This window comes from Tiliqua scincoides, chromosome 2, assembly GCF_035046505.1.
Source record: "Tiliqua scincoides isolate rTilSci1 chromosome 2, rTilSci1.hap2, whole genome shotgun sequence".
Classification (NCBI taxonomy): domain Eukaryota; kingdom Metazoa; phylum Chordata; class Lepidosauria; order Squamata; family Scincidae; genus Tiliqua; species Tiliqua scincoides.
In genome coordinates this window covers 20408062-20435660 of record NC_089822.1, presented here as the reverse complement: position 1 = coordinate 20435660, position 27599 = coordinate 20408062, and the positions used below count along the sequence as shown (strand labels likewise).

Below are 27599 nucleotides of genomic sequence, written 5' to 3'. Positions count from 1 at the left end.
CTTGCTCTGGGCATCGCGGCCCATCCCCACTTCCTTCTCTGTCCAGGGCTCTCACGATTGTTATTTTATCTGGAATTTTCTCTCTTTTTTTGCAAGAGGGAGAGGCCAGTGTAGGAAGAGCACCATTCGGGTGGAGGATGGAGGCGAGCTGATTTCTCTCCTGCTGCAGTCACTGAAGGATGGACAAGGTGGGAAATCCTCGGGTCCAAAACGATCCTCTGCGTTCCGCCAACGTCTTTGTCTGGATTCTCCTGCGATCCTTTTGCTCGTTCTGCCCGTGTTTTCGTTGGGGGGAAAAAAGCGTTTTCATTGGCTCTCCATGAGCAATTCGTTCATATAAGATCCCATGATTGTCTTCACAGTGTTGCTACCTTATCATTGCGAAAGAAAACAAACAAACAAACAAAGCGAGAAGTTCCCCAGGCAGTTCATGGAGTTTTCTTTGCTTAGGTTCATGGACAAGGTTGTGTTAAATACTTTTTTCTTTCTTTCTTTGCTCAACATTTCTCTCCAGTCCCCCAAAAGTGACAGCTTTCCCACTCTCTCCAGCAGGGGGCGAAAAGATTCAAGGACCACCACATCGGAGTAGGGAATGTTCCTCATGCCTCAATAGGACTGGCTACCATGCTGTTAGGTGTGTCCGGGAGTTGAGAGGACATAGATGCTACCTCACTTCCGGTGGAATTGGAACCTGGGCCTCCTTCTGAAAAATTAACCTGCCAAACATTTTTTTATTAAAAAAGAGAGAGAGAGAGAGAAACGTTGACAAGAAAGAAGAGGCTTTCCAGAGTTAATTGCATTCATTGTAAGCTCCTGTGGGCAGAGACCAAAGCCCCATGATGGCACCATGAGAACAGTACTCATACAAATTCAAATTCTACCTGTCTTGCCAGTAATAAGTGATCCTCCATTACTTTGACATTCTGCCTATTGAGATATTCCTCTTTTATTGCACCACATTGCGGTAGTGGTGTAGCTATAGGGGGTGCAAAGCACTATGTTTTGCAGAGAGCCTCACTACAGCCTACAAGGGGCCTTCAGAGCCAGGCGTACACCTCCATTTTGCTCCCACCACCTGGAATGGTGGGGGAAGGAGGCCTTGCATGCTGCAGTGAGTCTCCCTGAAAAACTTAGTGCTTTGCACCCCCTCTAGCTATGCCACTGCATTGTGAAATTATGAAATTGAAGCAAGTATGCATGCATTGAAGTAGGGCTTTGTCATTTTTTTTTTTACATCTTTTTGTGAATACTATCTATCTGTCTATCTCTCTGTCTATCTCTGAGTAGGTTTGTGAACATTCAAAATACTCGTAGGATGTTATTCATTGGGGGAAAGACACATAGCCAATAAATTAATCCTTTGTGGGGGTGGAGATTCCAAGTCTCATGGACACTGTGTCCACAAAATCAAGAACTTAAGTGAGTTCTCAAAACAACCTTGGGATTTGATTAAATGTTCAATCATCAGAACTATCAATCAGCATTCCGTGTACTTCACATTCATTATCTCAGCAAACCTGTAAACACCTTGTAAAGTAGGCCCATATTACTATATGCCCATTTTTCAAATAGGGACTGAGGCAGAAAGAATAAGATCCTGGGAGAAAAGACCACTGATTTGGAACCATTGAACTCAATGACTAAGGTTTGGTTTTGGAAGGGTAAATATTGCAGGGCAGTCTTTCTCTGTAATTGTTCCAGTTCAGGTTTGAAGCTTACAATTGTATTTGGCTAGTCCTGGAATGTAGGCTTAGGTCACAATGAAGAAGCCAGTCATTTGAAAGTAATCCCCTTGGAAGGCATTCACCCTAATCCAATGAGAATGATTCATGCACAGAAGCAGATTTCTCCATTAAGAAACACTTGCCTTGAAAAAATCCAGCCCAATCCAGTAAGAGGCCTGTGTTTTCATAATAAAACAGATGAGGGGGAAGAGTTGGCAAACTCCCCATTTCATCAATGATATGTATAATCATAAAAGCTTCCTTATTCACATACCTGGAATTAAAAATTAAAGGATCTCAGGCAGCATGGCATGGAAGGATCTTATGCCTGAGATCTTGGGGAGTGACGGCTGGATGGACTGGTCAGTATGGGTGATACCAACCAAATGCTTGTCTTAGTAAAAGGGAACTTCATATTCATATGTTCAGTGCCATAAGGGATCTCTGAATGAAGCTGTTGGCAACAGCGCTGATCATTAATCAGAGCAATTGCAGAGGGTGCTTGAGGGTGTCACTCCGCAAATAGATCGCCATTGTGATCAGAAGGTCACCTCATAACACTAATCTAATATGGGGAAGAGAACCATCAGACTAGGCCCACATTTACTCTTATGCCTGCTCAAACTCTTACTAGGAGATGACTAGAGGTAAGAAACTCCAGAACAGTGATTGGTCTTCTGATCCACCAGCAGTAAGCATCCTGCACTCGCTGTTCTCTACACCCAACTGAGGGACAGTGAAAATTGCCCAAAGACCACAAACAATTGCAATACAACCTGGAGTATAGGAACCGAACTGAACTGGAATATAGGAGACCCCAGGCCTGACCAAAGGTGCCTGAGGGGGGACATGATTGAGACATACAAAATTATGCATGGGAAGGATAATGTGGATAGAGAGATGCCCTTTACACTCTAACATAACACCAAAACCAGGGGACATCCACTAAAATTGAGTATTGGGAGAGTTAGGACAGACAAAAGAAAGTATTTCTTTACTCAGCGTGTGGTTGGTCTGTGGAACTCATTGCCTCAGGATGTGGTGATAGCATCTGGCCTGGATGCCTTTAAAAGGGGATTGGACAAATTTCTGGAGGAAAAATTCATTACGGGTTACAAGCATGATGTGTATGTGCAACCTCCTGATTTTAGAAATGGGCTATGTCAGAATGCCAGATGCAAGGGAGGGCACTAGAATGAGGTCTCTTGTTAGCTGGTGTGCTCCCTGGGGCATTTGGTGGGCCGCTATGAGATACAGGAAGCTGGACTAGATGGGCCTATGGCCTGATCCAGTGGAGCTGTTCTTATGCCTGGGATAACTCAATTCTGCTGCCAGTTGTGCATTGCTTGCTGCCTCCTCCTCCTCCTCATTGGTTGTGGGCAAGGATGACATAATGGAGCAATCAGGAAACTTGTAGCTGTGGCACCTGGAGCTCCAGCACCACCTCATTGCTCAACCCCCATCCAGTTTCAAGTAATTCAGATGTGCTGAGTATGGTGGGAACCTCTAGGTTGAGCATGAAGCTCCATGTAATGGACCTGGGTTCCACATCACTGGCACCTTCCCCTCTTTGCTTTTCCAAAGCAGTTGGCTGTGGATGAAGAGGTGGTGGACCTTTGGCCCTTTTTCCTCCAGTGGTGGTGGAAGAAGAGGTGGGCTGCCACTAACCTGAATCTTTTCCCGCTCACTCTCAACAAGTGGGAAGAGATTGGAGAGTCAACTAAAGAGACTCATGGGTGGTAAGCTGGAGGGGGGTAGCAGGCTGATGAAGGTGCCCCTCACTGGTTTGTCACTCCCCACCACAACTCAGAGCTCAATGTATTTGAATCAGTGTCATTGATGAGCCCTTAGAAGTGGACCTTGGTGATAAACCATGCATATACTTTGCATATAAAAGGTTCCAGGTTCAATCCCTGGTATCTCCAGTGAAAAAAGGAATTGAGGAAGCAAGTTCAAGGAAAGAACCTTTCGATACCAGAGAGATGCTACCAGATAGAGGAGACCATTTCTGAGCGGGACCAATGGGCTGATTCAATGCAAGGCCTTGGCCTTCCTTCTGAGTAAACATGATGAGCACCGGTTGCCTGGCTGTTTTTACAAGAACGTTTGTTAATCTGGAATGTGTCACTTGATGATGCTGTTGACAGCATGCGGAAGCTGACTGTTTTTCAATCAAATGTATGTTCTACACACTGTGTGCCTTTTCTAAATGCCTTTCCTTGAACTCCATGAAGAAGGGCAGAATACAAGGATAACAAATATATCCAAGAAGTCATAAATCAAGGACCACTTCATGGGTCCTGGTTTTTCTGCATAGAATTTGCTTCTGTGCAGGAAAAGTATATATACATAATTTTCATGTACCTTTGGTAGAAAGGGAAGCTATAGCATGTCTTATCATTCCAGCACACACAGCAAATTACATGAATGTAGAATTGTTACGTGGGATGATGCAGTGTGAACACTGAACTGTAAACCAGGAATTTCCCAATTTCAAGTATGGTTTCTGATATGAACCCACAGAGGCTGCAATCCTAACTACACTTTCCTGAGAGTAAACCCCATTGAACAAAATAGGACTTCTGAGCAGACCTGGTTCGGCTTGTGCCCTAAATCGCCTTAAGACTCACCCTGAGCCTATCATTTTAAAAAAATGGGAGTAATAATACTGACCTACCTCACTGAGTTGCTATAAGGATTACTGAGATAATGTATGCAAAGTGCTTTGAACACTGTGAACAGTAATACGGAAATGCTCAATGTTATTACAGGCACCACCTATTTTCTAACACAAAACTTATTTTTGGAAAGGAAAATCACAGCATGTGAACTGATCCTACAGGGAGATTGTCATGACCTGTTCTGTTCTTGTACCCAAGTACAAAACAGCAGGTGACGCACCAGACGGATAAAGGGCACGTGTGTCCTAGGCACTGTTTGTGGCATTAAAATACATGGAAGACATAACTTGGAAAGGACCAGCTTCATCACAACCTGTGCTGGAATGGTTATATTCTGCAATTCAGGACCTAGCCAAAGGCCCGAGAGTCACGGAGATATTGCAGTTATATTTTCACAAGTATATCATGATTACATCAAGCATAATAGCAATGACAACAAGATGATGATGATGATGATGATGATGATGATGATGAATATTGATAACTGACTCAAGAGTTGTGCATATTATATTCTGGCATTTGCACTCAGAGAAATATCAAGTAAGAAACCAACAGCCTACACATACTTTATTAAATGAGTAAGAATAAATTGGAAATGGAGTGCCATTTGGATCAATAGAATTTCGTATTTCTGAGTCAGCAGTGCTGGATCAGCCTGTATGTCTCCTTGCTTTCACCTCGACTTTTCTTAATGCCCTGATCCTAAATGCATTGTTTGAATTCAATTCTATTGCCATCAGTTACATTTACTACCAAGCAGCACAATTTAAAATGGTAGATAATGATTGTAATCCTATGCATTCTTATCTTGGAGAATGCCCCATTAGACTCCATGACTACCTGTTCGCTAACTAGATAGAGCAGTGGTTCTCAAACTTTTAGTGTTGGGACCCACTTTTCAGAATGAGAATCTGTCAGGACCCACTGGAAGTGATGCCATGACCAGAAGTGACATCATCAAGGAGGAAAATTTTTAGCAATCCTAGGCTGGAATTCTACCCATACTCAACCAGGAGTAAGTCCCATTGACTATCATTGTTAAAAGCATATACATAGTAGCCTGTTAAAATTACAGATCTGTAACATTTCCCCAAAAGCCGTCACATACCAGTCTAATATATTAAAAATAAAATATTGAAATGAATGGGGACCCACCTGAAATTGGCTCACAGCCCACTTAGTGGGTCCCGACCCACAGTTTGAGAAACACTAGGATAGAGGATGGGACTTAGCTGGACTGTTAATGATCAGAGAATTATAAATCTTCTATGATTTACAACTTGCCTCAAATTGAAAGTCATCTGGAACCACTAAAATCAATCTGAGCTTTGCCATAGGCTTCCGGAATATTCCTTAATATTCAATTGGAGTTTTCCTAACCATTTCTAGTGCGGTGCAGATGATTTCAGATAACTTTTCATATGGATGGTAAGCACATTCTTTGGATGTAAATCCAGTGGTTAAAAATTGATTCACTTTCACATAATTCTCCTGATCCAGTGTAAGGTCCACTCAGGCCAAATTCCTGTTTGAATGGGCTTCAATGGAAGACAATGTTCCATTCATCCTCCCCTTGTATATGTCTAAGTATCCTGTCTATTTAATTATACTGAATGATTCTTATAGATGAAGGAGCTCTGTGTGGCTAATTCTATAGCCAGGGAGAATTCTTGGTCATGGGACAATAGATCAATGGTTCTGAAGACAGTTTAAAGTGACTGGAGAGAAAGATCCAGTATCCAGTGTGGGATACCTAAGCATATTCATTTGGATCCATCATTAACCTAGGTCAAGTAAAGCAAAAACCTGTTCATGAAAGGCAGGATGAGGACGAGTTTACACTTTCAATCTGCCTTCAGCTCTCATGAAAAAAAGCTATAATCTATTGCCAAACAAAATTAGGCAGGCCCATGTTCCCATGGGAATTAAGGTGACTGTGTTTCAATGGGACTCGTGTATCATGGTCAACTGATGGTATTTCCCTAATCTAAGCAGCTGCATCATGAGATCTAAAAGGTGTATTTTCCCCCTAGAACCCCTGCTGATCACTTCATGACCCCCATACTACAACCTGATAGGCTAGTTTTCTGACAACATGTGTGTTTAGGACCTCTAATAATATTATTGCCCCAGCAACTTCTTGGACAGCCTAATTTGGTTTGCTTACAGCCAGATCGTATACACACTTAAAAACAGACCAATTGTGTTCAACGGGGCACAAGACTGAAGCCTACATTTTCTTTTTAAAATGCTCAAAATGGATAAGCCTCTCTGGATATAGACCCTCTGCCTGAGGCCCAGCACAGGGACACCAAATGCCTATTGACTTTAGTTCAATGAACTTTCCTTAGCAGAAGGCCACCATGACTGCTTCCAAATAAATCTTCCCATCCTAGCCTTTCACCCATCTTTCCAATGCTGACGTACATCATTCACACCATATCATGTCCCCTCTTCCATTATATCTCCCCAGACTCATCTCCTCCCACAAAGTCTATCCATCTTATCATTAAAAGCTGCATGAAAAGGCCACAAGTATGATGATTTGGAGTACATGCAGCACATGGAATAAAAATAGGAAAGCAAAAGAGCTCCATACAGGGCCTGGCCTATCATGAGACAAGATGAGGCAGATAGTAGATTATGGCAGTGGCATAGCTAATGAACGCGTAGCCTGGCGCCAAGCTCAAAATTATGCCTCAGAAGTGTTGTCAAGCCCGAGTTTTTATAAAAGTGAAAATGGGCAAAAATCTGCCTCCTCCCCCCCCCCCACCCCGTAGCTTGCCAACTGCTTGCTCTGGCACCTCCCCCCTAGCTCCCCCACCATATTTACCTTATCGGTTCCCTGCAGTATCATAATAACACCTAATTGACTCTCTGAACAATCAGTCTCATTGGTCAGTTTTCAGTTAAGAAAATCCCATTTTTGTTAAATAATACAGTTGTGTTTTTATATTCTAGTTATTTGGCTATAATTTTTTATTGAGTAGAGATATTTTTATGTGGTTTGTTTCATTGCATTCTGCCTTAAATTCTGCATCAAATGGTACATAACATGATGGTATTACTCAAAAATACCAAGGTATTCACAATTTTGGCCACTAGTGTCAAGCTCAGTTTGTTGCCCCAATAAAGCTTCTTGCCTGGTGCAATTGCTACCCCCTGTAACCCCTTAGCTACATCACTGGATTATGGTAGATTTTGGATCACAATTTCAGGACTGCAATATCTATTCTTGAGTTTATTATACTTTGACTACCATGGAGGGTGCCAGCTGAATTTCTGCTTCAGGCAGCAAAACATTGACATTTGTCTAAAATCCATTTACTCAGAAATACACTTTTTCAATGGGAATTTACTTGCACTATTTTTCCCATCAAAATAAAATCTCTCTCCTACAGTTCTAGAAACATTTATCCACCCAATCATGAGATAATCTGTCATTACTATTATGAATTTTAATAACTAAAAAACCATTCATAACATACCTTAATATTTTTAAGATCTGGTTTTAACACACTTAGGCCAGGAAATTGAGTTAAGCTTGAACTTCTGTCCTTAAATCACCTGGTTGGGCCTAAGTATTGCAGATGATATGGTCCAATATGAGCTGCCAAATGATGTAGGCATAAGGAAGTGAGTTAAGAACAGAATTGGTTGGTAAAATCTTGCCAGCTTTTTGGTCAAAGCCAGACTATTAATATTATGCCATTGTTTCATTGTTCTCTTACTACAATTTTTTCTTTTCTTTAAAAAAAAGCAACAATCTAGCATTAGAAATATATGATTAAAAGGTACATAAGAACAAAGATGAAGCAACTCATCTGCGCTAGACCACTGGTTCCCAACCTGTGGTCCATGGAGACCACAGGTGGTTCATGAGATCCTGAGAAGTGGTCCGCAAGGTCTCAGGGGAAAAAAAATAAAACAACCCTTGATCACTTCCAGTGTCTCACTGAGCAAACAATCTCCTATGGACCACCAAATAGGTCAGAGAACAGACCAGCCATGGCCGCAGTCACTGACATGTCAGCTGTGGCTGTGGCAGTTCTCTCTGACAGTCTGTGGGGGAGTGCTTGGGAGATGGACCACCAGAGAGGGTGGAGACCAGACCCCTCCCCACAGTCGCATGTGGTCCACAACGATTCCAATTTTTGCCTCAGTGGTCAGTGGGCTTTTGAAGTTTGGGAACCACTGTGCTAGACAATTGAACAAACCATGCTAAAGGCTAACATTACAATATACCAGAATAATCTATATTTAAGAAATACATTAACAGGATGCAAAATAGAAGGTGAACTTTGTGTTGAAAGTATATTGTGTATTTAAGGATGCACTTTTTTAACATAATTTTTTCTTTCTTTCTGAACAGATACCAATATTATTTTTAAATCTCACCAGCATGTGAACTTCGTTGTATGGACCAGATTCACAACTTGGGCTGTGCAAGCCACATGCCATTATTAGTACATTGTCAGAACAAAGTAGTCTTTGTGTTGTGTTGAAAACTAAGCCAACTAAACCTGTCTCTCACAGTTGCTGAAGAGACAAAAGTTGGATCAACCTTACAGAAACACTTTGTAGCTAGTAAGAAAAGAAAGGGACTGCAATCCTCCACACAGCTAGGCTCCTAACATCCCCTTGACTTCAGTGGAACAGAAGCAGCTCAGCTGGGTACAGGATGGCAGCCAAGAACAATAAGGAACTTTAACCTCTGACCAAACTGTACTAACAAGAATAACAAGGGCTGTAACCCTGTCCAAGAAATCTTAAGCATTTAATTATATAAGTATCCTCAGAATCAATCATCGGCCTAAACACGTGTATGAATAAAACAATATTTTTAAAGAAAGAAAAATACTGTTCTTTTAAGGCCCAAATCCTAACCGACTTTCCAGCACTGACATAGCTGTGCCAATGGGGTATGTACTGAATCCTGTACTTGGATGGCAGACACAGAGGCCTCCTCAAGGTAAGGAAATCTTTGTTCTCTTACCTCGGAGCTTCACTGCCCTTTTCTCGGTGCTGGAAAGTTGGTTAGGATTGCGCCCTAAATGTCACATCCTGCACCATCCAAAAAGAGGTATTCTCTCCTATAAGAGAGGCAGAAGGGGAAGTTCCTCTTCTGTGATGCCTGCCACCAGCAATTTCTGTAAATACTTTCATTAAAATTATTCTTTCAGTCTTGTACTCAATAAATTGGAGAAACCTTTTTGCATATTTTTAATTATTCTAATCAACCGAATATTGTAGTTGCAGCCAATATTGGACATTGTACCCCCCCCCCAAATAATACATAAAATATTGCACCAGTTTCTGCTCCCAATGGACTAAATCGAGACTAGATGGTGGGAACTTACAGCCCAATCTTATCTACACTTTCCTGGGAGTAAGCCCCATTAATGGGGCGCTAATGGGACTTACTTCCGAGTAGACATGCACAGGACTGGGCTGTTAAATAGGTAGGCACACCAGATCCCTACATGGAAATCCACTCTGTGTGAAACTGACTCTGAAACTGACCTGCAGTTTGCCACCCTAGGGCAGCCCTACAGAGTTGCAAGGGTTTGCTTGTGCTTCCCACTGTGCTTCCGGGAGGGGGCACTCACAGGGGTGCGCAAGATCTTTCACAGGCGGCCCTCTGCGGGCATGTAGCTGTGTTCGTTCCAACACAGAAGCAGAAGTGGATTTCCACTGGTTGGAGAGATCTGGGTGCTTCGCAAGGTCAGCCTTGCAAAGAGGTTTCTGCAGTGACAGAGGGGAGCCAGGCTGGCCTTTGGAGTCAGGCTGGCCCGTGCACTGTGGCCAGGAACTGACACTTACCAGTTGCTGAAAGGCCGGTTGATCTATGTCACTCTGCAAGGCGAAGTCGCTGAGGACTTTCCAAGGCGGCTGGTAACTCTGCACCTCCACCGGGTTCGCCTGCAAGCCCCCGTCGTGTCTCTCCGGACTCGCCGCCACCATCGGAGTGCCAGTCATGCCCTGGATGTTCTGCAAACAAACCGGCGCAGGCTGTGAATGGCCTCGTTCGCTCGCAGAAACCGCGATTGTCTCGGAGTCAATAAACTCCTTTGCTGGGCTTATCAAGCGCCTGACTTTATTGACTCTGTTAATCTGCTGCCTTTCGTGGAACGGTGGGTGACTTTTCCCTTTGACTCCCTCTGTGGGACTGGGAGGGAATCCCACACACACATTCCCCGCCTGATGAGACTGAGCACATTGACTTCAATGGCAACTCCCCTAGACCTCAGTGGGGATCACTTCTGAGCAGGGCTGTAGCTGGGGGGGGGGGCAGCAGTTTGCCCACCCTCGCATTTATGGATCTTTGATGTTTCTCCATGCTTTCATTTTGCACACCAGTATATGTACCCAACATAGGGCACAATCCTAACCAGGTCTACTCAGAAGCAAGTCCTATTTTGTTCAATGGGGCTTTCTCTCAGGAAAGTGTGGTTAGGATTGCAGCCATAATTGCCCACCCTGAAAAAAGAGTCACCCACCCACCTCTAGAATTCTGACTATGGGCCTGATTCTGAGTAACGCTACTTATGTTTGGGACAGTCTTGTCCGTGCTGTCGACCCCAGTTTCAATGAGCTCAGTACCATACCGACGCGGAGCAATCCACGCTGAACTCAGCGTGACTTACAGCCCAATCCTATGCATACCTACTCAGATGTAAGTCCCATTGTGTTCAACTGGGCTTACTCTCAGGGAAGTGTGCATCGGATCGCAGCCTTAGAACCCAATTCGATGCCTTGGAAGTAAGTCCCATGATAGTCAATGGAGCTTACTCCCAGAAAAGCGTGGACAGGATTGCAGCCTTACTTGGGAGTAAATGTGCTTCCTATCGCACCCTTGTTGTCTGCTAGGAAACCAGTCGGGCTGAACTCAGTGGGGCTATCACGGCTAAGCGTCTCTGCGCACTTACTCGGGAGTAAGCCATATTGTACTCAATTGGACTTACTTCTGCGTAAACAGAGCTCGACTCTGGCTACAGATTCCAGCTATCAGAATTCGCCATCATGCACACATCGAGCCTCAAGGCCAGTTCAGACAAGCGCTTGAACCGAAGCGAATCCAGTTCGTTCCATTGGCTGCCCTGCGTGCACCCGGTTTACGCATTTCACCGGATTGGGGCTAGTCTAGATGGCTGTGTCAGGCTCATTCCCCGCTTCCCCCCCTCCTCATATCCCTGACATCTCTGGGATTCCCGTCCACCCAGTGGATTGCAACTGGAAGTGGAGCCCGCTGGTATCAATGGAATTCACTGCCAAGCTATGTGTTTGGCGATTGGATGTCAATCCAAGAAATCCCAGCCTTTCCCCTGAACTGAACGGTGGATGGACGGTGTGGTCTCCACTGTTTCCTGGGCAACCATCTCTCTCTACTTCCCAAGGAGAGGCTTCAAAAAAACAACCCACAAACCCGGCAGATATTTTCAGTGGGGTTTGTGACCAAAATAACTCCTAAATCTGCGCCAAGGATGCACTTCAAATGAGGGTTTATGACCCTCCACAGTGTGGAACTAAAACAAGTCCTTAAATTCTACTTAACCCGGTAGGCAGCCCTAAAGCATTGTCCAATCGAGTCTCTCCTTTCCCTTCTCGTTGAGATTTACGAACTAAGAGCCCAACCCTATGCATGTCTACTCATAAGTAAGCTCCACTATAGTCAGGATTGGGCTCTAACAGCCCAGTTCTATCCACACTTTCCTGGGAGTAAGCCCCATTGACTCTAATGGAACTTACTTCTGAGTAGACAGGCATAGGCTAAGGCAGTATAAGCCTCCTCTCTTGCTATTTCTTCCTGAAGGAGGAGGAAAGCAACGACCTGCCCTGACACCGCTCATTTGGACTAGATACGTTAGGGTACCCCTCGACGTCAGTGGCGTAGCTAGAGGGGGGCAAAGCACTAAGCTTTGTAGGGAGCCTCTCCACAGTGTGCAAGCGGCCCCTCCCCTTCGGACCCATTCCATGTGTGGGAGCAAAACCGGAAGCATACGCGAATGGCTCCGAAGGGGAGGGGGAGGGTCCGCTTGCACGCTGCGGTGAAGCTCCCTGCGAAACTTAGTGCTTTGCCCCTCCCTACCCACCCACTGGGTGAGACGCGGTAGCTCTCCGGTCGCCTGGAATTCAGAACCGATGGGGGGTCATGAAACAGATCAGCAGCCCAAGCCTAGGCATGTCTACTCAGGAGTAAGACCCATTATAGACAATGTGGCTTACTCCCAGGTAAGACGGGATAGGATTGCACCCCAAGTCCGATCCCGAGCATATCTACTCCTAAGTAAGCCCCACTTTGCTCGGTGTCAGTTACTCCCAAGTAAGCTGCAGTCCCCCCTGGGTTCTGTTCCGTTGAAATCAGTGAGGGGTTGAAATGAATAGGAGTAAGGGCTCCTGAGTGTATAGGATCGGGTTGCTTGAAAGTACAGTAGGGTCCAAGAACACCAACTTTCTCCCTAGTGGCCATGTATATAGAATCAAGCTGCGCCACTCAGTGCTCCGAGCGGAAGACCCCAGTTCCTGTAGGATCACTAGATCACGACACCCCCCAAGTGCATTGGGATATGATCGAGAGAGCACCAGTTGGCCTCCTCTATTCTGTTCAAAGTAACAGGATTTCGTCCCCAACCTACTTCTTAAATCGAATTACGTTCGGCTACTCCGGTTGAACCGGAGTGTCCATTCAAGAGAGGGAAATTTTAACAAGGGATCCTTCTCTCTTCTCTCCCCCCTCCCCACCATTAAAGATCATAGAAATAAATGAGCTGCAACCCACCCACCCACCCCCGAAAGCGCCTTAGAACCCGACCCTGTGCACGTCTACTCAGAAGTAAGTCCCATTACAGTCAATGGGACTTACTCCCAGGAATGTGGGCAGGATTGTAGCCTCAGTCAGTGGCGTAGCTAGAGGGGTTGCAAAGCGCTAAGTTTCACAGCAGCGTGCAAGAGCCCCCACCCCGCCCAGGTATTCGGGGCAGGGAAGCAAAACAGAAGCATTCGCCTCCGTTTTGCTCCCCCAACCCGGAATGGCTACGAGAGGGAGGGGTCGCTTGCACGCTGCGATGAGGGTCCCTGCAAAACTTAGTACTTTGCACCCCCTCTTGCTATGACGCTCGCCTTAGTTTTATCTTCTTCTGTGGAAGGACTATGGAAGGGGGGGGGAGTATACCGCAGTCCAAAACAGTTAAAATTGCACTCTGTTTCGAGCTGTCTTATAAGTTTCTCTTGAAACAAAAGTTTCTCTTGTTGCAGCTCTTAGGGGATTCACTTTCTCCTATAAATAGGCCAATTGGGGGGGGGGGAGAGATTTAAAATTCTACTTCCATTGTACACAACCTTCCCCCACAAACTAATCCACCCTCCTCCCCAACCTAGAAACATCCATCCCCCATCATTTCCTTAAATGAGAACAGCCACGTTATTTTCCAGACCAGTCTGCTTTACTTTTAACAGCACACATTCAACAGGTGAAGCTCTCACGCTTGCAACTGTTAAAAGCTGGAGGGGGGAGCAACCGCTCTCTCTCTCTCTCTCTCTCTCTCTCTCTCTCTCAACTGGGCTGATAATAACTCAGTTCCTCCACGCTGTAGACATTGGGCCCAGACTTTTTAGCACCAGGACCCACTTTTAAAAACACTATATCAGGACCCACCTAGGTTTACCAGTCTTTTAAAAAATGAGATCTACACATAAATTTGTATTTATTTATAAGTAATAATAACCAGAAAAAAGACAAACATTTATCTCCCTATATTGACACATGCCTGCAAACCGTAGGAGCTCAGCTCCTCGCAGGGCAGTAAGCTGCTGCCTTGCAAACTGCAGGAGCTGAGCTCTTTGCAGGGTAATTAGCAGTTACAGTATCTGATTTTTGAACAGTCTCAGGACTTGAGGCAATTAGCTATCTGATCATTTCATCGACCCACCAAAAATCAGGTCACAACCCACCAGTGGGTCCCGACCCACAGTTTGGGAATCAATGCATTGAGCTCTTGTACTCTGAAAGGGCCAAGGCAAGAGAGCGACAAGGGAAAAGGAAGGAGTGCCGGCGGGCGCCCCTAGGGGTCAAGAGAACGCGTGGGTCGCGACTCACCGTCTTGTCGTTGGGCTGCTGCTGCTGAAGCTGCTTCATCATGATGCTCCGTTTCTTGTCCTTGCAGCGCTTGTTTTGAAACCAGACCCTGATGACCCGGGGGCTGAGGCCCGTCATCTCCACCAGCTGTTCCTTCATGAGGGCGTCAGGCCGGGGGTTGGCCGCGTAGCAGGTCCTCAAGGTGTGGAGCTGCTTCTCGTTGAGCACCGTCCGGACGCGGGTGGTCTTCTCCGGCTGCTTGTGGACGTGGGGCCTGAGCGCGGGCTGCCTGGCAGAGATAGGTTCTGCTGTAAGGGAAGGGGAGGGGGAGGAAGGAACAGGAGCCCTGTCAGTGGCGGGGGAGGGCGGGAAGCCAACCCAGCAACCAGCCCCGCAGCACGTCTCCTCGGCCACTAATCCCACTGAAATCAAGGGGAAATCTCTGCAGCCATCACTCACGCGGCGGCGTAGCTAAAGGGGGTGCAGCGTTCGGGCCCCTGCAACACTTAGTGAGCTGCACCCCCCTCTAGCTACGCCACTGTTTGGTCCCTTTCAGCTTCACTCCCAATTGCAACAAAACCTGGTGGTGTCATTTTTCCACGTCCCTCTCTTCCTCCTCCTCCTCTCTGTTGCCCCCCCCACTGCCCATTTAAGAGAGTGACAACCCAATCCTATGCATGTCTACTCAGAAGTAAATCCCATTAGAGTTTTTGGGGCTTACTCCCAGGAAAGTGTGAATAGGATTGGGCTGTAAGCTCCCCGGGGGCAGAGACCTCTTGCTATTCCCCTATACACTCTGCAAGACAACATGACAACTGATGGAGGTAGAGCGATCATGATGCGGACATTTAGGCTCATGGATCGCAAAAGACCCCTCGGGTTTGGGGGTGATGATGAAATGAACCAAACGCATTTTTGCTAGGCGGGGGGGGGGGGGAGATAGTCCACCACCATGCTAGTGAGTGGTAGTTTTTCCCAACCCAGCCCAACCTCCTGCGCGTTCCCTCGAAGAATGTCCCTCCCCAGGCATTCACTACCTAAGTATGCGATCCTTAACACGCTTACTTTGGACAGTAGGTTCAACTGAAAACCAGTCGGACCGATTTCCACGCAAATGTGTCAGGATTGTGGGAGACACGGTACAAACTGAAGCTTTGGCTCAGATCAGTTGAGGAGGAGGAGACGGCTGCTAGCCCCCCTTCCTTCCACAAAGAGGGCCAGCGCCCAGGCATCCTACAGCTGTAATCACATGGTGGCAATCTAGTTCCTCATCTTCCCTGGGCCACCTACCCTTCACAGCTGGGTCAAGTTGTAGACAATGAGGGCCCAAGTGGACCACAAGCAATACGACCCTCTTGTGGAAGCCCTCTCCAACCTTGCTTATCCACAACTGTATCTCCTTCGTGCCCCTTGCGAGAGTCTCTCTGCTTTTCACTGAGACTCTGCCTTTACTTCCCTCCCAACGCACACACCTGCTGCTTCTGGAGAAGAAAGTCCCATTTGGGTCTTGGGGGGAGACACTGAGGGTGCAATTTGAAAATATGCCAGTGATATTGAAACGGATTGATCCTACCCCTAAGTAGATACATTTACAAAGAGGTGGTGGGTTTGTATCTTAAATATTAACCTGAAGGGAGGCAGAATGGCCTCCAGACACCTATGTGCTCCAAATGTTACTCCTTCCTCTTACACCCACACAGACTCATTTATCACCAAACTAGCTACAGTAATCTATTAGGTCTGAATGAGAAAGAAGATCCACAAGTGTCCGGTATTGTACAGCCCCAAGTTCTAAGCAGGTCTGCTAGGAAGGAAGTCCCCACTGAGTTCAATAGGAATGACTGCCCAATCCTATCCACACTTTCCTTGGAGTAAGCCCCATTGATTCTAATAGGATTTTCTTCTGAGTAGGCATGACTAGGACTGGGCTCTTACACAGCACAATCGTAGGCACGTCTACTCAGAAGTAAGCCCCATTGTTTTCAAAGGGATAACTTCCACACAGGTAAGTATGTACAGGATTGCAGCCTTACTTGCAGGCCTGAGAAAACATCTTGATGCCCTATTCATTCTCCTGTGTGTTTCTTGGAAGGAAATCTATAATTAATTGGAGTTCAGAGTAAACATACTTAGGAGTTCACTGTTTATGGCAAGTAAAGGCTATCCCAGATTAGGTGGCTTGAGGGTCCTAGTCCTATATTATTGTGCCCCCCTCCCCCCAGTAAGGCAGATAGAGGAGGGCAAAATGGCAGACATTCAGAGGAGTTACAGGCCCTTGACTCCTGAATTCTCCCAGCCAGCATTGTTTTGTTTACCCTCTGGGGGTAGGAAAATAAATAAGCCCCTTTCACTAAAGTCAAAAGAGGGAGGGCGGAGGCAGTCTTGGGGGTAGGCCAGCTCATATGTTTCCTCTAAAGTTGTCACCTGAAATGCTCCTCCAATTCTCAAAAATGTTTTTTGAGAATCCCTTTGAAGGCCAGTTACTGAAGATGAGCTTGTTGACAGTTTTAAATTACAGCCTGAAGTGTTTGCCTGTAGTTATTAGTCTTTCTCTCTTTTCCAAAACTGGCTGCTCCTTGCTGCTTCATTCAAAATAGGCCAGGTTAGGAAGAACATACAGAGAATTGGTGGCATGCAGGCATGGCCTCCGCAGGAGAGGAAAACACCCCCCCCCCCCCCGTTTTCCACTCTGAGTACACTGAGAAAACAGCCTAGGGAGACAGTGAGGCCCTGATCATGTTTGTTTAGAACAAAGCCTGTGTCCAAGTGAATGTAAAGACTGCACTCTTTAAAAATACTTCCATTGTGATTATGTAAATAATATACATATGTATACATTCAAATGTATACATATGTATATGTAGCACTAATATATATTCTACATACATGCAATACAAATAACTGATTTCTCCCTCTCTCTCTCATGTATTGGTGTGTGTGTGCGTGCTCCTTTCTTCTCTGCATTTGATGTGTTAGACAGAAACATGTACATGATGATCCTGCACCATGCACTCCACATCACTAGATATATAGCAATAGCTATATACACACATAAGCATAAATGTGTCTGCTTATATTTAAACCTGGGGAGTTTAATAACCTGTAATTTTTTTCTTCTCCTGCAATTCATACATAACATGTACCTTTACTTCCATATGCCCTTTCAACTATGCTAAATTCCTAACCAATTTCAATCATTTGTTTTTTTCCATTGACTTCAACAGGAAAATTGAACCCCAAATATATCACATACATATGCCAATTCACTTCCCCCCCCCAAAAAAAAAAAAGCCTGGTCCATATTGCAGTTAATGCCATTTAAATCTAAGCATCTGTACTCAGAAGTAGCTTCCACAGAAATATGGGACTTCTTTTTAAGAAGGTGTTTAGGGCCACAGCCTTGGAGTCACCAGCCAAATGCTATGGTTTATATCACCTGCACCTATCATATTGGAGCTAAATACCTAAATTCAATTGCTTTCAGCAGAACTATTACTAAATTTGCAATCCTAATACATCTACTTGGATCCAAGTTCTACTGACTGTGGGATTTTCTTTTAACCCATCTCTGCCCAGTCCACAGGTATACACATTTGATCCATGTTGTGTATCTGCAATACTGGGCAGAAATAGCTGAAGTGAATGTGGATAGAACTGCTGGTAAGGATTTAGAAGGTGTAAGAGTATTTCACCAATTCACCAAAATCCTTTAGATCAGTGTTTCTCAACCAGTAGTATGGGTACCACCAGTGGTACTTGAGGTGGTGTCTGGTGGTAGTAACTGGATCTCTGGACACCTGCCCATCTGGCAGCAAGACCAGGAATGAAACACAACAAACAGCAGTAGGAGGCTTGGCTTGGTGGGCAGAGCTCCAAAGCATGCTCTGCCACAGAGCAAAAAGCTCTCCTTTCTACCCTGTGCCTCTTACTGGTGCTTTTCACATTGCATCTGGCCTCCTAACCCAGAAGTAACTGACAATGATGTCATTGCCAGTTACTTCTACTGGTACTTCAAATAGGTGGACCACATGAAGTGGTAAGGTGGAGGACAAATGTTGACAAACACTAGATTCAGCTGAGTTAGAGACTACAACCAAGCTAAAGTTGATGATGTTTAAAAGTAGTCTAATTCTAATATAATTTGAGACTAAGGGCCCAGTCCTAACCAACTTTCCAGCTCTTATGCAGCTGTGTCAATGGGGAGTGCACTGCATCTTCATGGAGGCCTCCTTAAGGTAGGGGAATGTTTGATCCCTTATGTCTGGGCTCCATTGCCATTGCTGCACCAGTGTTGGAAAGTTGGATAGAATTGGGCCCTAATCCCCCTTGAACTATGTGGAGTTTCCTTTCAAATCAGCATACAAAGGATCAGGTCAAGTCTCATGGATTTCATTGCAAAGTAGAGTTATTGCTCAATCCTATATACATATGTTGAGTCAGAAGGAAGCCCCATTGTGTTAAGCAGGGCTTCCTTCCAAGGCATCCATAGAATTACAGAAGGAGGCATGTATGTCCTTCAGTAGATATACATCTTGGCCACAGCTAAGGATAGCTTTAGGCATCTCCTCTAACCCAGGGGCTCCAATCCAATCAGTCTAGCACTTTCCTATCATCTGGATTTCAGCAGAAGTATGATTTCATATTTTCCTATGCTACCCAAAGGACAGAAACATGCCCCTTTCATCCTACTCAAAAGTTCAGTGTGATTTATTCCAAAGTAAGGATTTAAACACAGTGATTTTCAACCTTTTCATTTCACATTGGCAAGGCACACCATTGGCTTTTTGACCATTGACAAGACACACTGCACTGTCGGCCAAGGGCTCATATCTCCCAATGGCCCTACTAATATATGACCCTCCACCAAACTGGGGGGGGGGGGGAGACACACCTGCAGACCATTCAGGTTCTGAGAGAGATAAGGTTTAATGATAGTAGTCATAATAATAAAATATGCATTTTTGTGTGTATTTTTATGTTTCCCACCTATCATCTTGCCATGATAATCATCTAGCAGCCTTGGGTGCTCTTTGAGGAGAAAGGCGGATTACAAATCAAATCAATCAATAAGATCAGATATCTCCTCTTTCACTCCTTGTTTTCTCTATAGAAGTGGTTCTCAAACTTTTAGCACCAAGACTCACTTTTTAGGATGAAAATCTGTCAGGACCCACCAGAAGTGATGTCATGACTGGAAGTGACATCATCAAGCAGGAAAAATTTTAACAATCTTAGGCTGCAATCCTACCTACACTTACCCAGGCTGCAATCCTACCCACACTTAAGCCCCATTGGCTATCATTGTTAACAGCACATACAGAGTAAGCCTTTTAAAAATATAGATCTGTAACATTTCCCCAAATGCAGTGACATAGTAGCGTCAAGTTTAATATCTGAAAATATTGAAATGAGTGGGGACCCACCTGAAATTGTCCTGACCCACAGTTTGAGAAAAGTGCTCTCCGGCACTCCAGCTTCTGCATGAAAAGCTGAAGGGCGGGGGAGGGGTGTTCTGAGAAGGTATACAGCCTCAGGAACAGGTAGAAGTAGCCCTGGGATCCAGGAAGCGGGGGAGGAAGATCTTGGGGTGGGAAGCGAGTGAGGCAGCTGTGAGAGTGGGACACCGACATGCGGGAAGAGCCCTCCTGAGTGTCCACTACTCTGGGGGCCTGGAAGTACCTGCCATCTGCAACGGCCTGGCGGGGTGCAGGGGGCTGAGGGGGTCCCCGGCGCCTAGGCTGGCCCTCTCCACCACGTCGTGGTCGGCCCTGCAGAAGAGGCCGTCCTCTCGCAAGGCGAACTCGTCCCCGGGGATAAGCTGGCGGCTGCAGGCCACGCAGCGGAAGCACTCGATGTGGTACACCTTGGAGCGGGCGCGCATCACGAAGTCGTTCTTGCTGAAGCCGATGTTGCACTTGGCGCACTTGATGCCGTACAGCCTGGCCGGCCCGGGGGGGGGGCAACGGGGGGGAGAGGGACAGGTGGGGGGAAGAAGAGAGAAGAGATGTCACTTCGGACGCCCCTTCCAATGAAGTCATCCAGCAGTCGGCCCGGCTCAGCCCCACTGGGCCCCACTGCCAGCCCGCCAGCCCCACTGCTAGGCATTCCTTCCAGCCCCCCCCCCCACTGCCAGCCCACCAACCCCACTGCTAGGCATTCCTTCCAGCCCCCTCCCTCACTGCCAGCCCTCCAGCCCCACTGCTAGGCATTCCTTCCAGCCCCCTCCCCCCCATTCTCTCCAGCGCCCGGTTTAGTTAAACAGCCCCTTCGACCAACGGAAGCTGAAAGAAGGAGAAGAACCGACGGGGACTCTCCTTGGGTCGGAAAGAGACACCGGGGGGCGGGGAGGTGGAACGACAGCAAGCTAAATCAGGCAGGAGAACCTGGGGGGGGGGTTTTCTTTCACCTGGGTTTATTTCGGTGTAGGAGGGGAGGAATGGAAGCAGGGAAAAGGAGCAGGGGAGAGAGAATCCGCCCTACAGACTGGATTATTCAGACCCTCCCCTGTCCTCCAAGATCGGTTGTTACACGCTTCAGAAAATGAAAACATAAAAATATATGGACAGGAAAAACTGCTTAGGATGGGAAAGAATGACAAACTGCAAGAAGGTTTTGTTTTATTATATACACATATATGTTTATGTGTGTTTATGCATATATATATATATATATATATATATATATATATATATATATATATATATATATATACACACACACACACACACACACATATACGTATATATATATATACACACACACACACACACACATATACGTGTATATATATATATATATATATATACACACACACACACATACACATATACATATATATACATATATATATACACATATACATATATATATACATATATATATATACACACACAATCATACATGTATGTATATACATTATATATAATAAAAGTATATAATTACATGCATATGTACATTTACAAAAATGTATGTCTAAATGTATACACATACATTTACATGCATAAATACAGATACATTTTTGTTGTATACATCACACATAGTATAGTTAAAAAATTCGGATGCTACACCGTCAATCCCACTGAATTTAAGGGGACCCCCTTCCTTGGCAGCAGGCTTAAATGGGCAGCCCAGCGCTTCACAAACCGGCTTTAAGAGATGGGCAACTTTTCTTCCAAAGGATCCTGACACACTGGAGGGCTTACTCCAAGGGCGTTCCTTTGTTTTATTGGGACACGATTGCTGGCTCACACCCACCTCAAGACCCCCAACCTGCCTCTTTGTTTCATACCCTCAAGCTTGCCCGAAAGAGCCCCAGGCTCAAAGCCCAATCTATGCATGTCTACTCAGATGTAAGTCCCGTTATAGTCTATGGGGCTTACTCCCAGGAAATTGTGGATAGGCTTGCATTCTCACAAGGCTTGCTCCTCATGAGTAACCCAATGGAAACACTGAGCTGGGGTACGTGATCCATGGATCGTGCCCCCCCAACATCTCTATAATCCCAGACAAAACATTGTGGCTTCTCTAGGTCTCCATCGCTTTCAAGTCAATGGAACAGACTCGCAAAGAAGCGTGTGGATGGGATTTCTGCTTCAGATCAGGGTGAAAATTCTCTTGGGGGAAGACACGTTAATTGTCCACTCATTAATTGCAATCTGAATCGCTTTATCTGTATTCTTCGAGGGTTGTATTGACCTTTCTCCACCCCTACTTTCCGCTCTAATTTTAGCCGCTACCTACACCCTAATTGCTCTCGAGTAGTCCTATTGAAACCAAGGGAGTGGCTCCCGGCTCGAATACACGAATCGCCAACCTCAAGGCTTCCTCTCGAGAACATGGGCCCGTTTCTCGAAGCCTAATTCTGAATGGGCAAGAATCGCATCGCTTTGCTAGAATCCTCCAGAAAGTTGTATCAACCACGGAAAAGTTTAGGCGGATCTAGAAGGGGCACAGTCTGGGTCTCCCACCCGCATGGAACAGTTCCTATACACAACCTCCCACTGCGATGAGAAGAGTACTGCTTTCCTACGGTCCTTTAAGTGAACCCACGCTACATCTATCCCATATGTAAAACACTTGAATATATCCGTGCTGTTTTTGCGTGATCGCCCCTTAAAAAAGAGGAAGAAAAATAAACAGGGGTGACAGAATAGATCATTTTAAGGCCAAATCTACCCGCGTTTCTACTACAACCTTACGCCAAATAACCAAGTAACCATAGAAACTCTTCGGTTCTCAGCTAAATAAAAGTGAGATACAACCAATACACCGATCCTGGTTACATTCAATAAATTATCCAAATTCAATATTTCATTTACTGATTGTCAAAGAAGGCAAAAATCCTAGATACATTTACCTGGGAGTAAATGCCCTTTAATCCAGTGGAACTCACTTCTGAATAAACATGCGTCGGCATAGTTGTAACAGCCCACTCCTAGGCCTGTCTACTCAGAAGTAAGTCCCACTGTATTCAGTGGAGCTTACTCCCAGGCCAGTGTGCATAGAATTGCAGGCTAAATTCCACTGAAACCAGAGCCCGTCTCAGCGCAGGGCTGCGATCCCAAGCACGCTGATTTACACGGAAGCAAGCTTGACTTCAAATCCACGGGCTTTACTTTCAAGGAAATGATTTTTTGTGTTTTGTTTTGTTTTTTATCCGGGTGGGCAGCTGGGGTCTCGAGCTGCCATCCTCCGCCGCAAATTTACTCGGACGTAAACCCCACGGAGGCCGATGGGATTAAGGTCTGAGTAAACCAGGTTTACTCGGCGGCAGCAGCAGAAGCGCCTGAGATCAACAAACAAATGAATTAGCCGATTCCCAGACCGTCTCCCAAAACTCGCCCTGAGGATATTTGGAAACAAAGGGGAGAAATTCCCAAGCCTCTCCCCCCCCCCCAAGCGATCTTTCCCGATAGGGATCACTGGGGCTCCCTTCGAAGGCAGCCTTCGACGGAAGCGATCTCAAGGATCTCCTGGACAAAGGCCGGCGAGAACTACTAAGAAACAGCTTCTCGCCTCGCCTCCTGACTTTCCGAGGGCCTTTTTTTGGAGAAGGGCCTGTTTCTGGAATAAAAACAACCAGCCCTGCCACCCTGCTCCCTCCACATGCAGCCTCCTGTGAGTTCAAGGGAATTAAGCCCCAACGAGTACATTTTGCTGGGGGGTGGGAGGCCCTTGGAGTGATCCACAAGGAACGAGGTGAGAATCCCAATTATGTGATAAGAAGAAGGGAAAAAAAGTTTGGGAAGGATCTGATGGGAAGTTCTCCTGCTATTTGTTGCCACTGAGTTCTGCAGGAGAATCTCCTCCTGGATCGAGCCCTCGGTTCACCCACCTCTCCAGCTTACCCCACCTTTTGCCTTCTCTGCAAAGATCAAATCCAAGCAGGACACCCAGTCGCTTCTGGCCACCCTCTCTCAATCAGCCACTAACCCCAGCTCAATAATAATAAAAAAAAAGGTAGAAAAGAAAAGCGCCTCTTTCTCCTTCCCCTACATTTTTCCAAACAAGGTTTCTCGGCCAGAATGCCAGGAGTGGCCGCGGCTGGGCCATTTTTATCAGCTCCCCAGATTTCCAGGGGAGGAAGGAAGCCGTCCCATTATCTAAATGGACCGATTGTTTCGCCCACAGATGACGGGCAATTTGATCTCCTCTGTCCAATTCATCAAGGCTGATAAGATAAGAGAGGAAAGCCCTCCGAGGACGCTCAAAGGGTTAATATTTAAAAAGATTACAACTCAGGCTTTTCTAAATGGGACATTTTAGGGGCATCTCACTCCAGAAAACAGAGCACAATAATAATAATAATAATAATAATAATAATAATAATAATAATAATAATAATAATAATAATATTACTTGCCTTGCCTGCAAATAACTCAAGAAGGGGGCTCCTTCCCAGGCTCTCTAATTTATTTCTGAGAAGGTGGAAAGGGCCTGTTTTAATGGGACCAGTTTTGCTTTGTACACTGATGGTGGAAAAATAGGACAACCTTCTAAAAGATCTGTTTTACACAGTCACATGGGTAAAGCCAACCAGCCCCCAGGGCCAGCAGCCCACTTTAATTCAGTGGGGCTGGGGGGGGCATCAAAAAGGGCAACAAATTCTAGCAGACTCGCCTTCCCGAAATTCTCTATAGGATCCTATGTAGGATATAATTCTATCTCTACATTTCTGCCTGTAACTAGATCCTTCAAATACATTTACTATTAAGAAAGTGCGCTGAAACCCAACAGGCCTCACTGCCCAGCAAAACCTGAGATTCTAAGGTTTGTAACTTGGAAGTAAGACCCCCCCCCCCTCAATTGCAATTTTCTCCCCAGTCCTTCCATTGAGGCCTGGGGTGGCGCAAATCCCAGACGAGCATCTCCATAGTTCCCTGATCCTGTCTGGTTTTTCTTGGATGAAGCCAGCCTCGCTGTAATCAATGGGGTTGATTAACCCATTGTCATCAATGGGATACACATTCAATTCCTTCAAGGCTTCTCAGAATCGCACCCCAAGCGACGATGACAACCCCATTTGATTAGATGTGACAACCGGGTCCCACACATATTTCTTCAGGAGGAAGTTTCCTTGTTGCAGTTCAGTTGGGCAAAGGAAGGGGGTGGGGGAGGGTGGGGAAAGGGAGATTTACTTCCCAATTAATTACACCTGTTTAGAACGGAGGTGTAAATCTCACAGGTCTTAATAGGACTTTTATCCCAGTAAGGCTACAGTCCCATTCCTAGGAACGACTGGATTTGGTGGGACTGATTTGGGACTGAGAAACATGCATAGGTCGGAGCTGTGGAAGTGCTGCTGATTCGGGGTTAGGAGGCGAATACAGATAAATTAAAAGAGGATTTTGCTAGGAACCTCAAACCCTTCACACACATTCTTGGGACTGTCTAGGGGAGAACTTGCTTCCAGGTAAAGCTTTTATTCTGGGAAAAAACGAGGTCTTTTCCCCCCAGAACGACAAACCGTAAACATCAACAAGCCCCTACAAGGCTGGTTCTCCCAGCATCACTGCCCCTAAAGGGCTGATGCGATGGAACAGGGAACTAATGCAGGGGAAGGCAAAGCCGCCTACCTGATGTAGTCTCTCTTGCAGTAGGTCTTCCCATCCCGCACGAAGCACGTACAGGTCTCGTCCAAGTACTGGTTACACTCCGCGCATTTTAAGCACGCCGCGTGCCACTCCAGGTCCGGGGAGACCCGCAGGATGTACTGATCGTGGATCTGATTCCCGCAGCCCACGCACAGGGAGATCAAGCGCTTCTCTGCAAGGCAAACCATCACAGACATGATCGACTGGACCACTCGCTCTCCCACAGCGAGGAACACGCTCTGTGAGTGGGGATCACCCGCCTGGGGCGACTACTCTTGGCTGCTGCTGTTGTTGATTTTGCATTATATTGGGGGGGGGGGGGGGAGAAGGAGAGAGAGAGAGAGAGAGAGACGTGTGTAGGAGAGAGGAGCATTTTAGGGTGCTCATCGGAGTGTGCCATCAAAGGCTTCCCTCGCTTAGAAAGCAGGCGGGACGCCAATTCAAGCTCAGGTTGGCACAACCGGGGACTTGCGCCTTGCAGACACTTTCCATGCAATCCAAACACCCCCTCTAAGTATTTCTTTTGGGGGGGGGCGGCGACGCGAGTGCCCCTGCCTTTGCCATTAATTTGGTCACCCAGACTGTGGCACGAGAAACCACGCTTTCGATGAAGCAGAACCTCCACTAGCAGGGTGTCTACTTGTCAATTTCATTCATTTTTGTCCATTTCATTTCCTCGCGCCTAAAAGGCTCGTTCGCCTCCGCCTTTCTGCACACACCAAACGGGAGCTGGAAAGAGTCATCTCAGTCCTTACTAGCTTCACGTAGAAGGGAATTTCACTGAGTTCCATGGGTGGGATTGCTCCCTCCCAATAGGTATGTGGCAAATACACATCCCAGGGAAGTCAATGCCCTGGGTCTGAAGCACCAGGACTCCCCCCCTCCAATATTGCCCTCCTCGATCCATTCACGGGCAACTCAGGCTGCAGTCCTATCCACACTTACCTGGGAATTATTGACTATAATGGGACTTGCTGCTGAGTAGACAGGCATAGGGTTGGGCTCCTAGGCTGCAATTCTATCCACAATTACCTGGGATTATAATGGGACTTGCTTCGGAGTAGACAGGCATAGGATGGAGCTCCTAGGCTGCTGTCCTACCCACTCTTACCTGGGAGTAAGTTCCATTGACTATAAGGGGGTTTGCTTCTGGATAGACAGGCATGGGATGGGGCTCTGAGGCTGCAAGCCTGTCCACTCTTTCCTGGGAGTAAGCCCCCTTGACTATAATTGACCTTGCTTCTGGGTAGACAGGCATAGGATGGGGCTCTCAGTCCCATATATCACCGGGACTCACCTCCAGCCAATGTATTCAGGGTTTTGAGGCGTAGATCTCTCTCCCTGGGAGGCGGCTGTCCTTCGATTCTGATGCCCAGTCCCAGTCCATCCTCTCGCCTTTCCCTGCACGGCTTTGAATCCGGGAAGCCCTTCTCCAAAGCCACCGAGAACGCCACGGGCTGCTCGGGCATCAGAGAAGCCCCACAAAAGGCTCCCTTCTCCATCTCTGGTAGCCAAGATCTAGTTTTCATTGTGTTTTTGTTTGTTTAAAGGACAGTTTATGAGTACAACACTAAGTAACAACAACAACAATAACAGTGATAATAATAATAATAATGTCTCTCTTACTTTTCGGTGGGTCTCCCATATCTCCCATCTCTGTAAACGGGTATAAGGTCCACAGTGAAATGGTGCACGCTTGTGATGGAGCTTCCCCCAAAGGAAAAAAAAAGGAAGGAGCGGCTGCCGGTCCCGGCAGGGTGGGAGGTGCTGATCGGCTGTCACTGGTGGGGTGAGGTGCGCCTTGATCTGAGGGTCGGCCCGAGCAGGTGGGATTATATTATTCCCTGATCACACTGACGGTGGCGATGACGATTAATGGGACACGGAGGGGGTGGGCGAGAGCTCCCAGGCGCTGGGCACGGGCGAGTCCGGCGAGGCGGGCGAGTGGCGGAGGCGCCGCGCTCGGTGTGGCTCTCGGCGCGGCGCGGCCCCAGCCTCTTCCTTATCTCTTACTCAAACTTCTCTG

The 27599-nt window shown here is 46.3% G+C and overlaps 1 protein-coding gene across 2 annotated transcripts; it reads right to left on the bottom strand.

Annotated features, from left to right (window-relative positions):
- Positions 1-599: 599 nt before the first annotated feature.
- ISL1 (ISL LIM homeobox 1) lies at positions 600-27227 on the bottom strand. 2 transcript variants are annotated; one of them, XM_066617273.1, is made up of 6 exons: positions 27200-27227; positions 25556-25745; positions 20160-20419; positions 14502-14788; positions 10229-10396; positions 600-716 (listed from the first exon to the last, which is right to left on the bottom strand). In XM_066617273.1, exons 1-6 carry the CDS (start codon positions 27225-27227, stop codon positions 600-602), a joined length of 1050 nt encoding a protein of 349 aa, XP_066473370.1. The 2 variants fall into 2 exon arrangements, with proteins under 2 accessions (XP_066473370.1, XP_066473371.1); XM_066617274.1 differs by having other exon boundaries at positions 14502-14785.
- Positions 27228-27599: the final 372 nt, after the last annotated feature.

Coding starts and splice junctions, on each gene's coding strand:
- ISL1 (XM_066617273.1), bottom strand. CDS start 27,227: ATGGGAGATATGGGAGACCCACCGAAAA. Junction 20,420..25,555: donor TGCAAGAGAGACTACATCAG/GTAGGCGGCTTT, acceptor CGGGCCGGCCAG/GCTGTACGGCATCAAGTGCG. Junction 14,789..20,159: donor CAGGCCGTTGCAGATGGCAG/GTACTTCCAGGC, acceptor CTTCCCTTACAG/CAGAACCTATCTCTGCCAGG.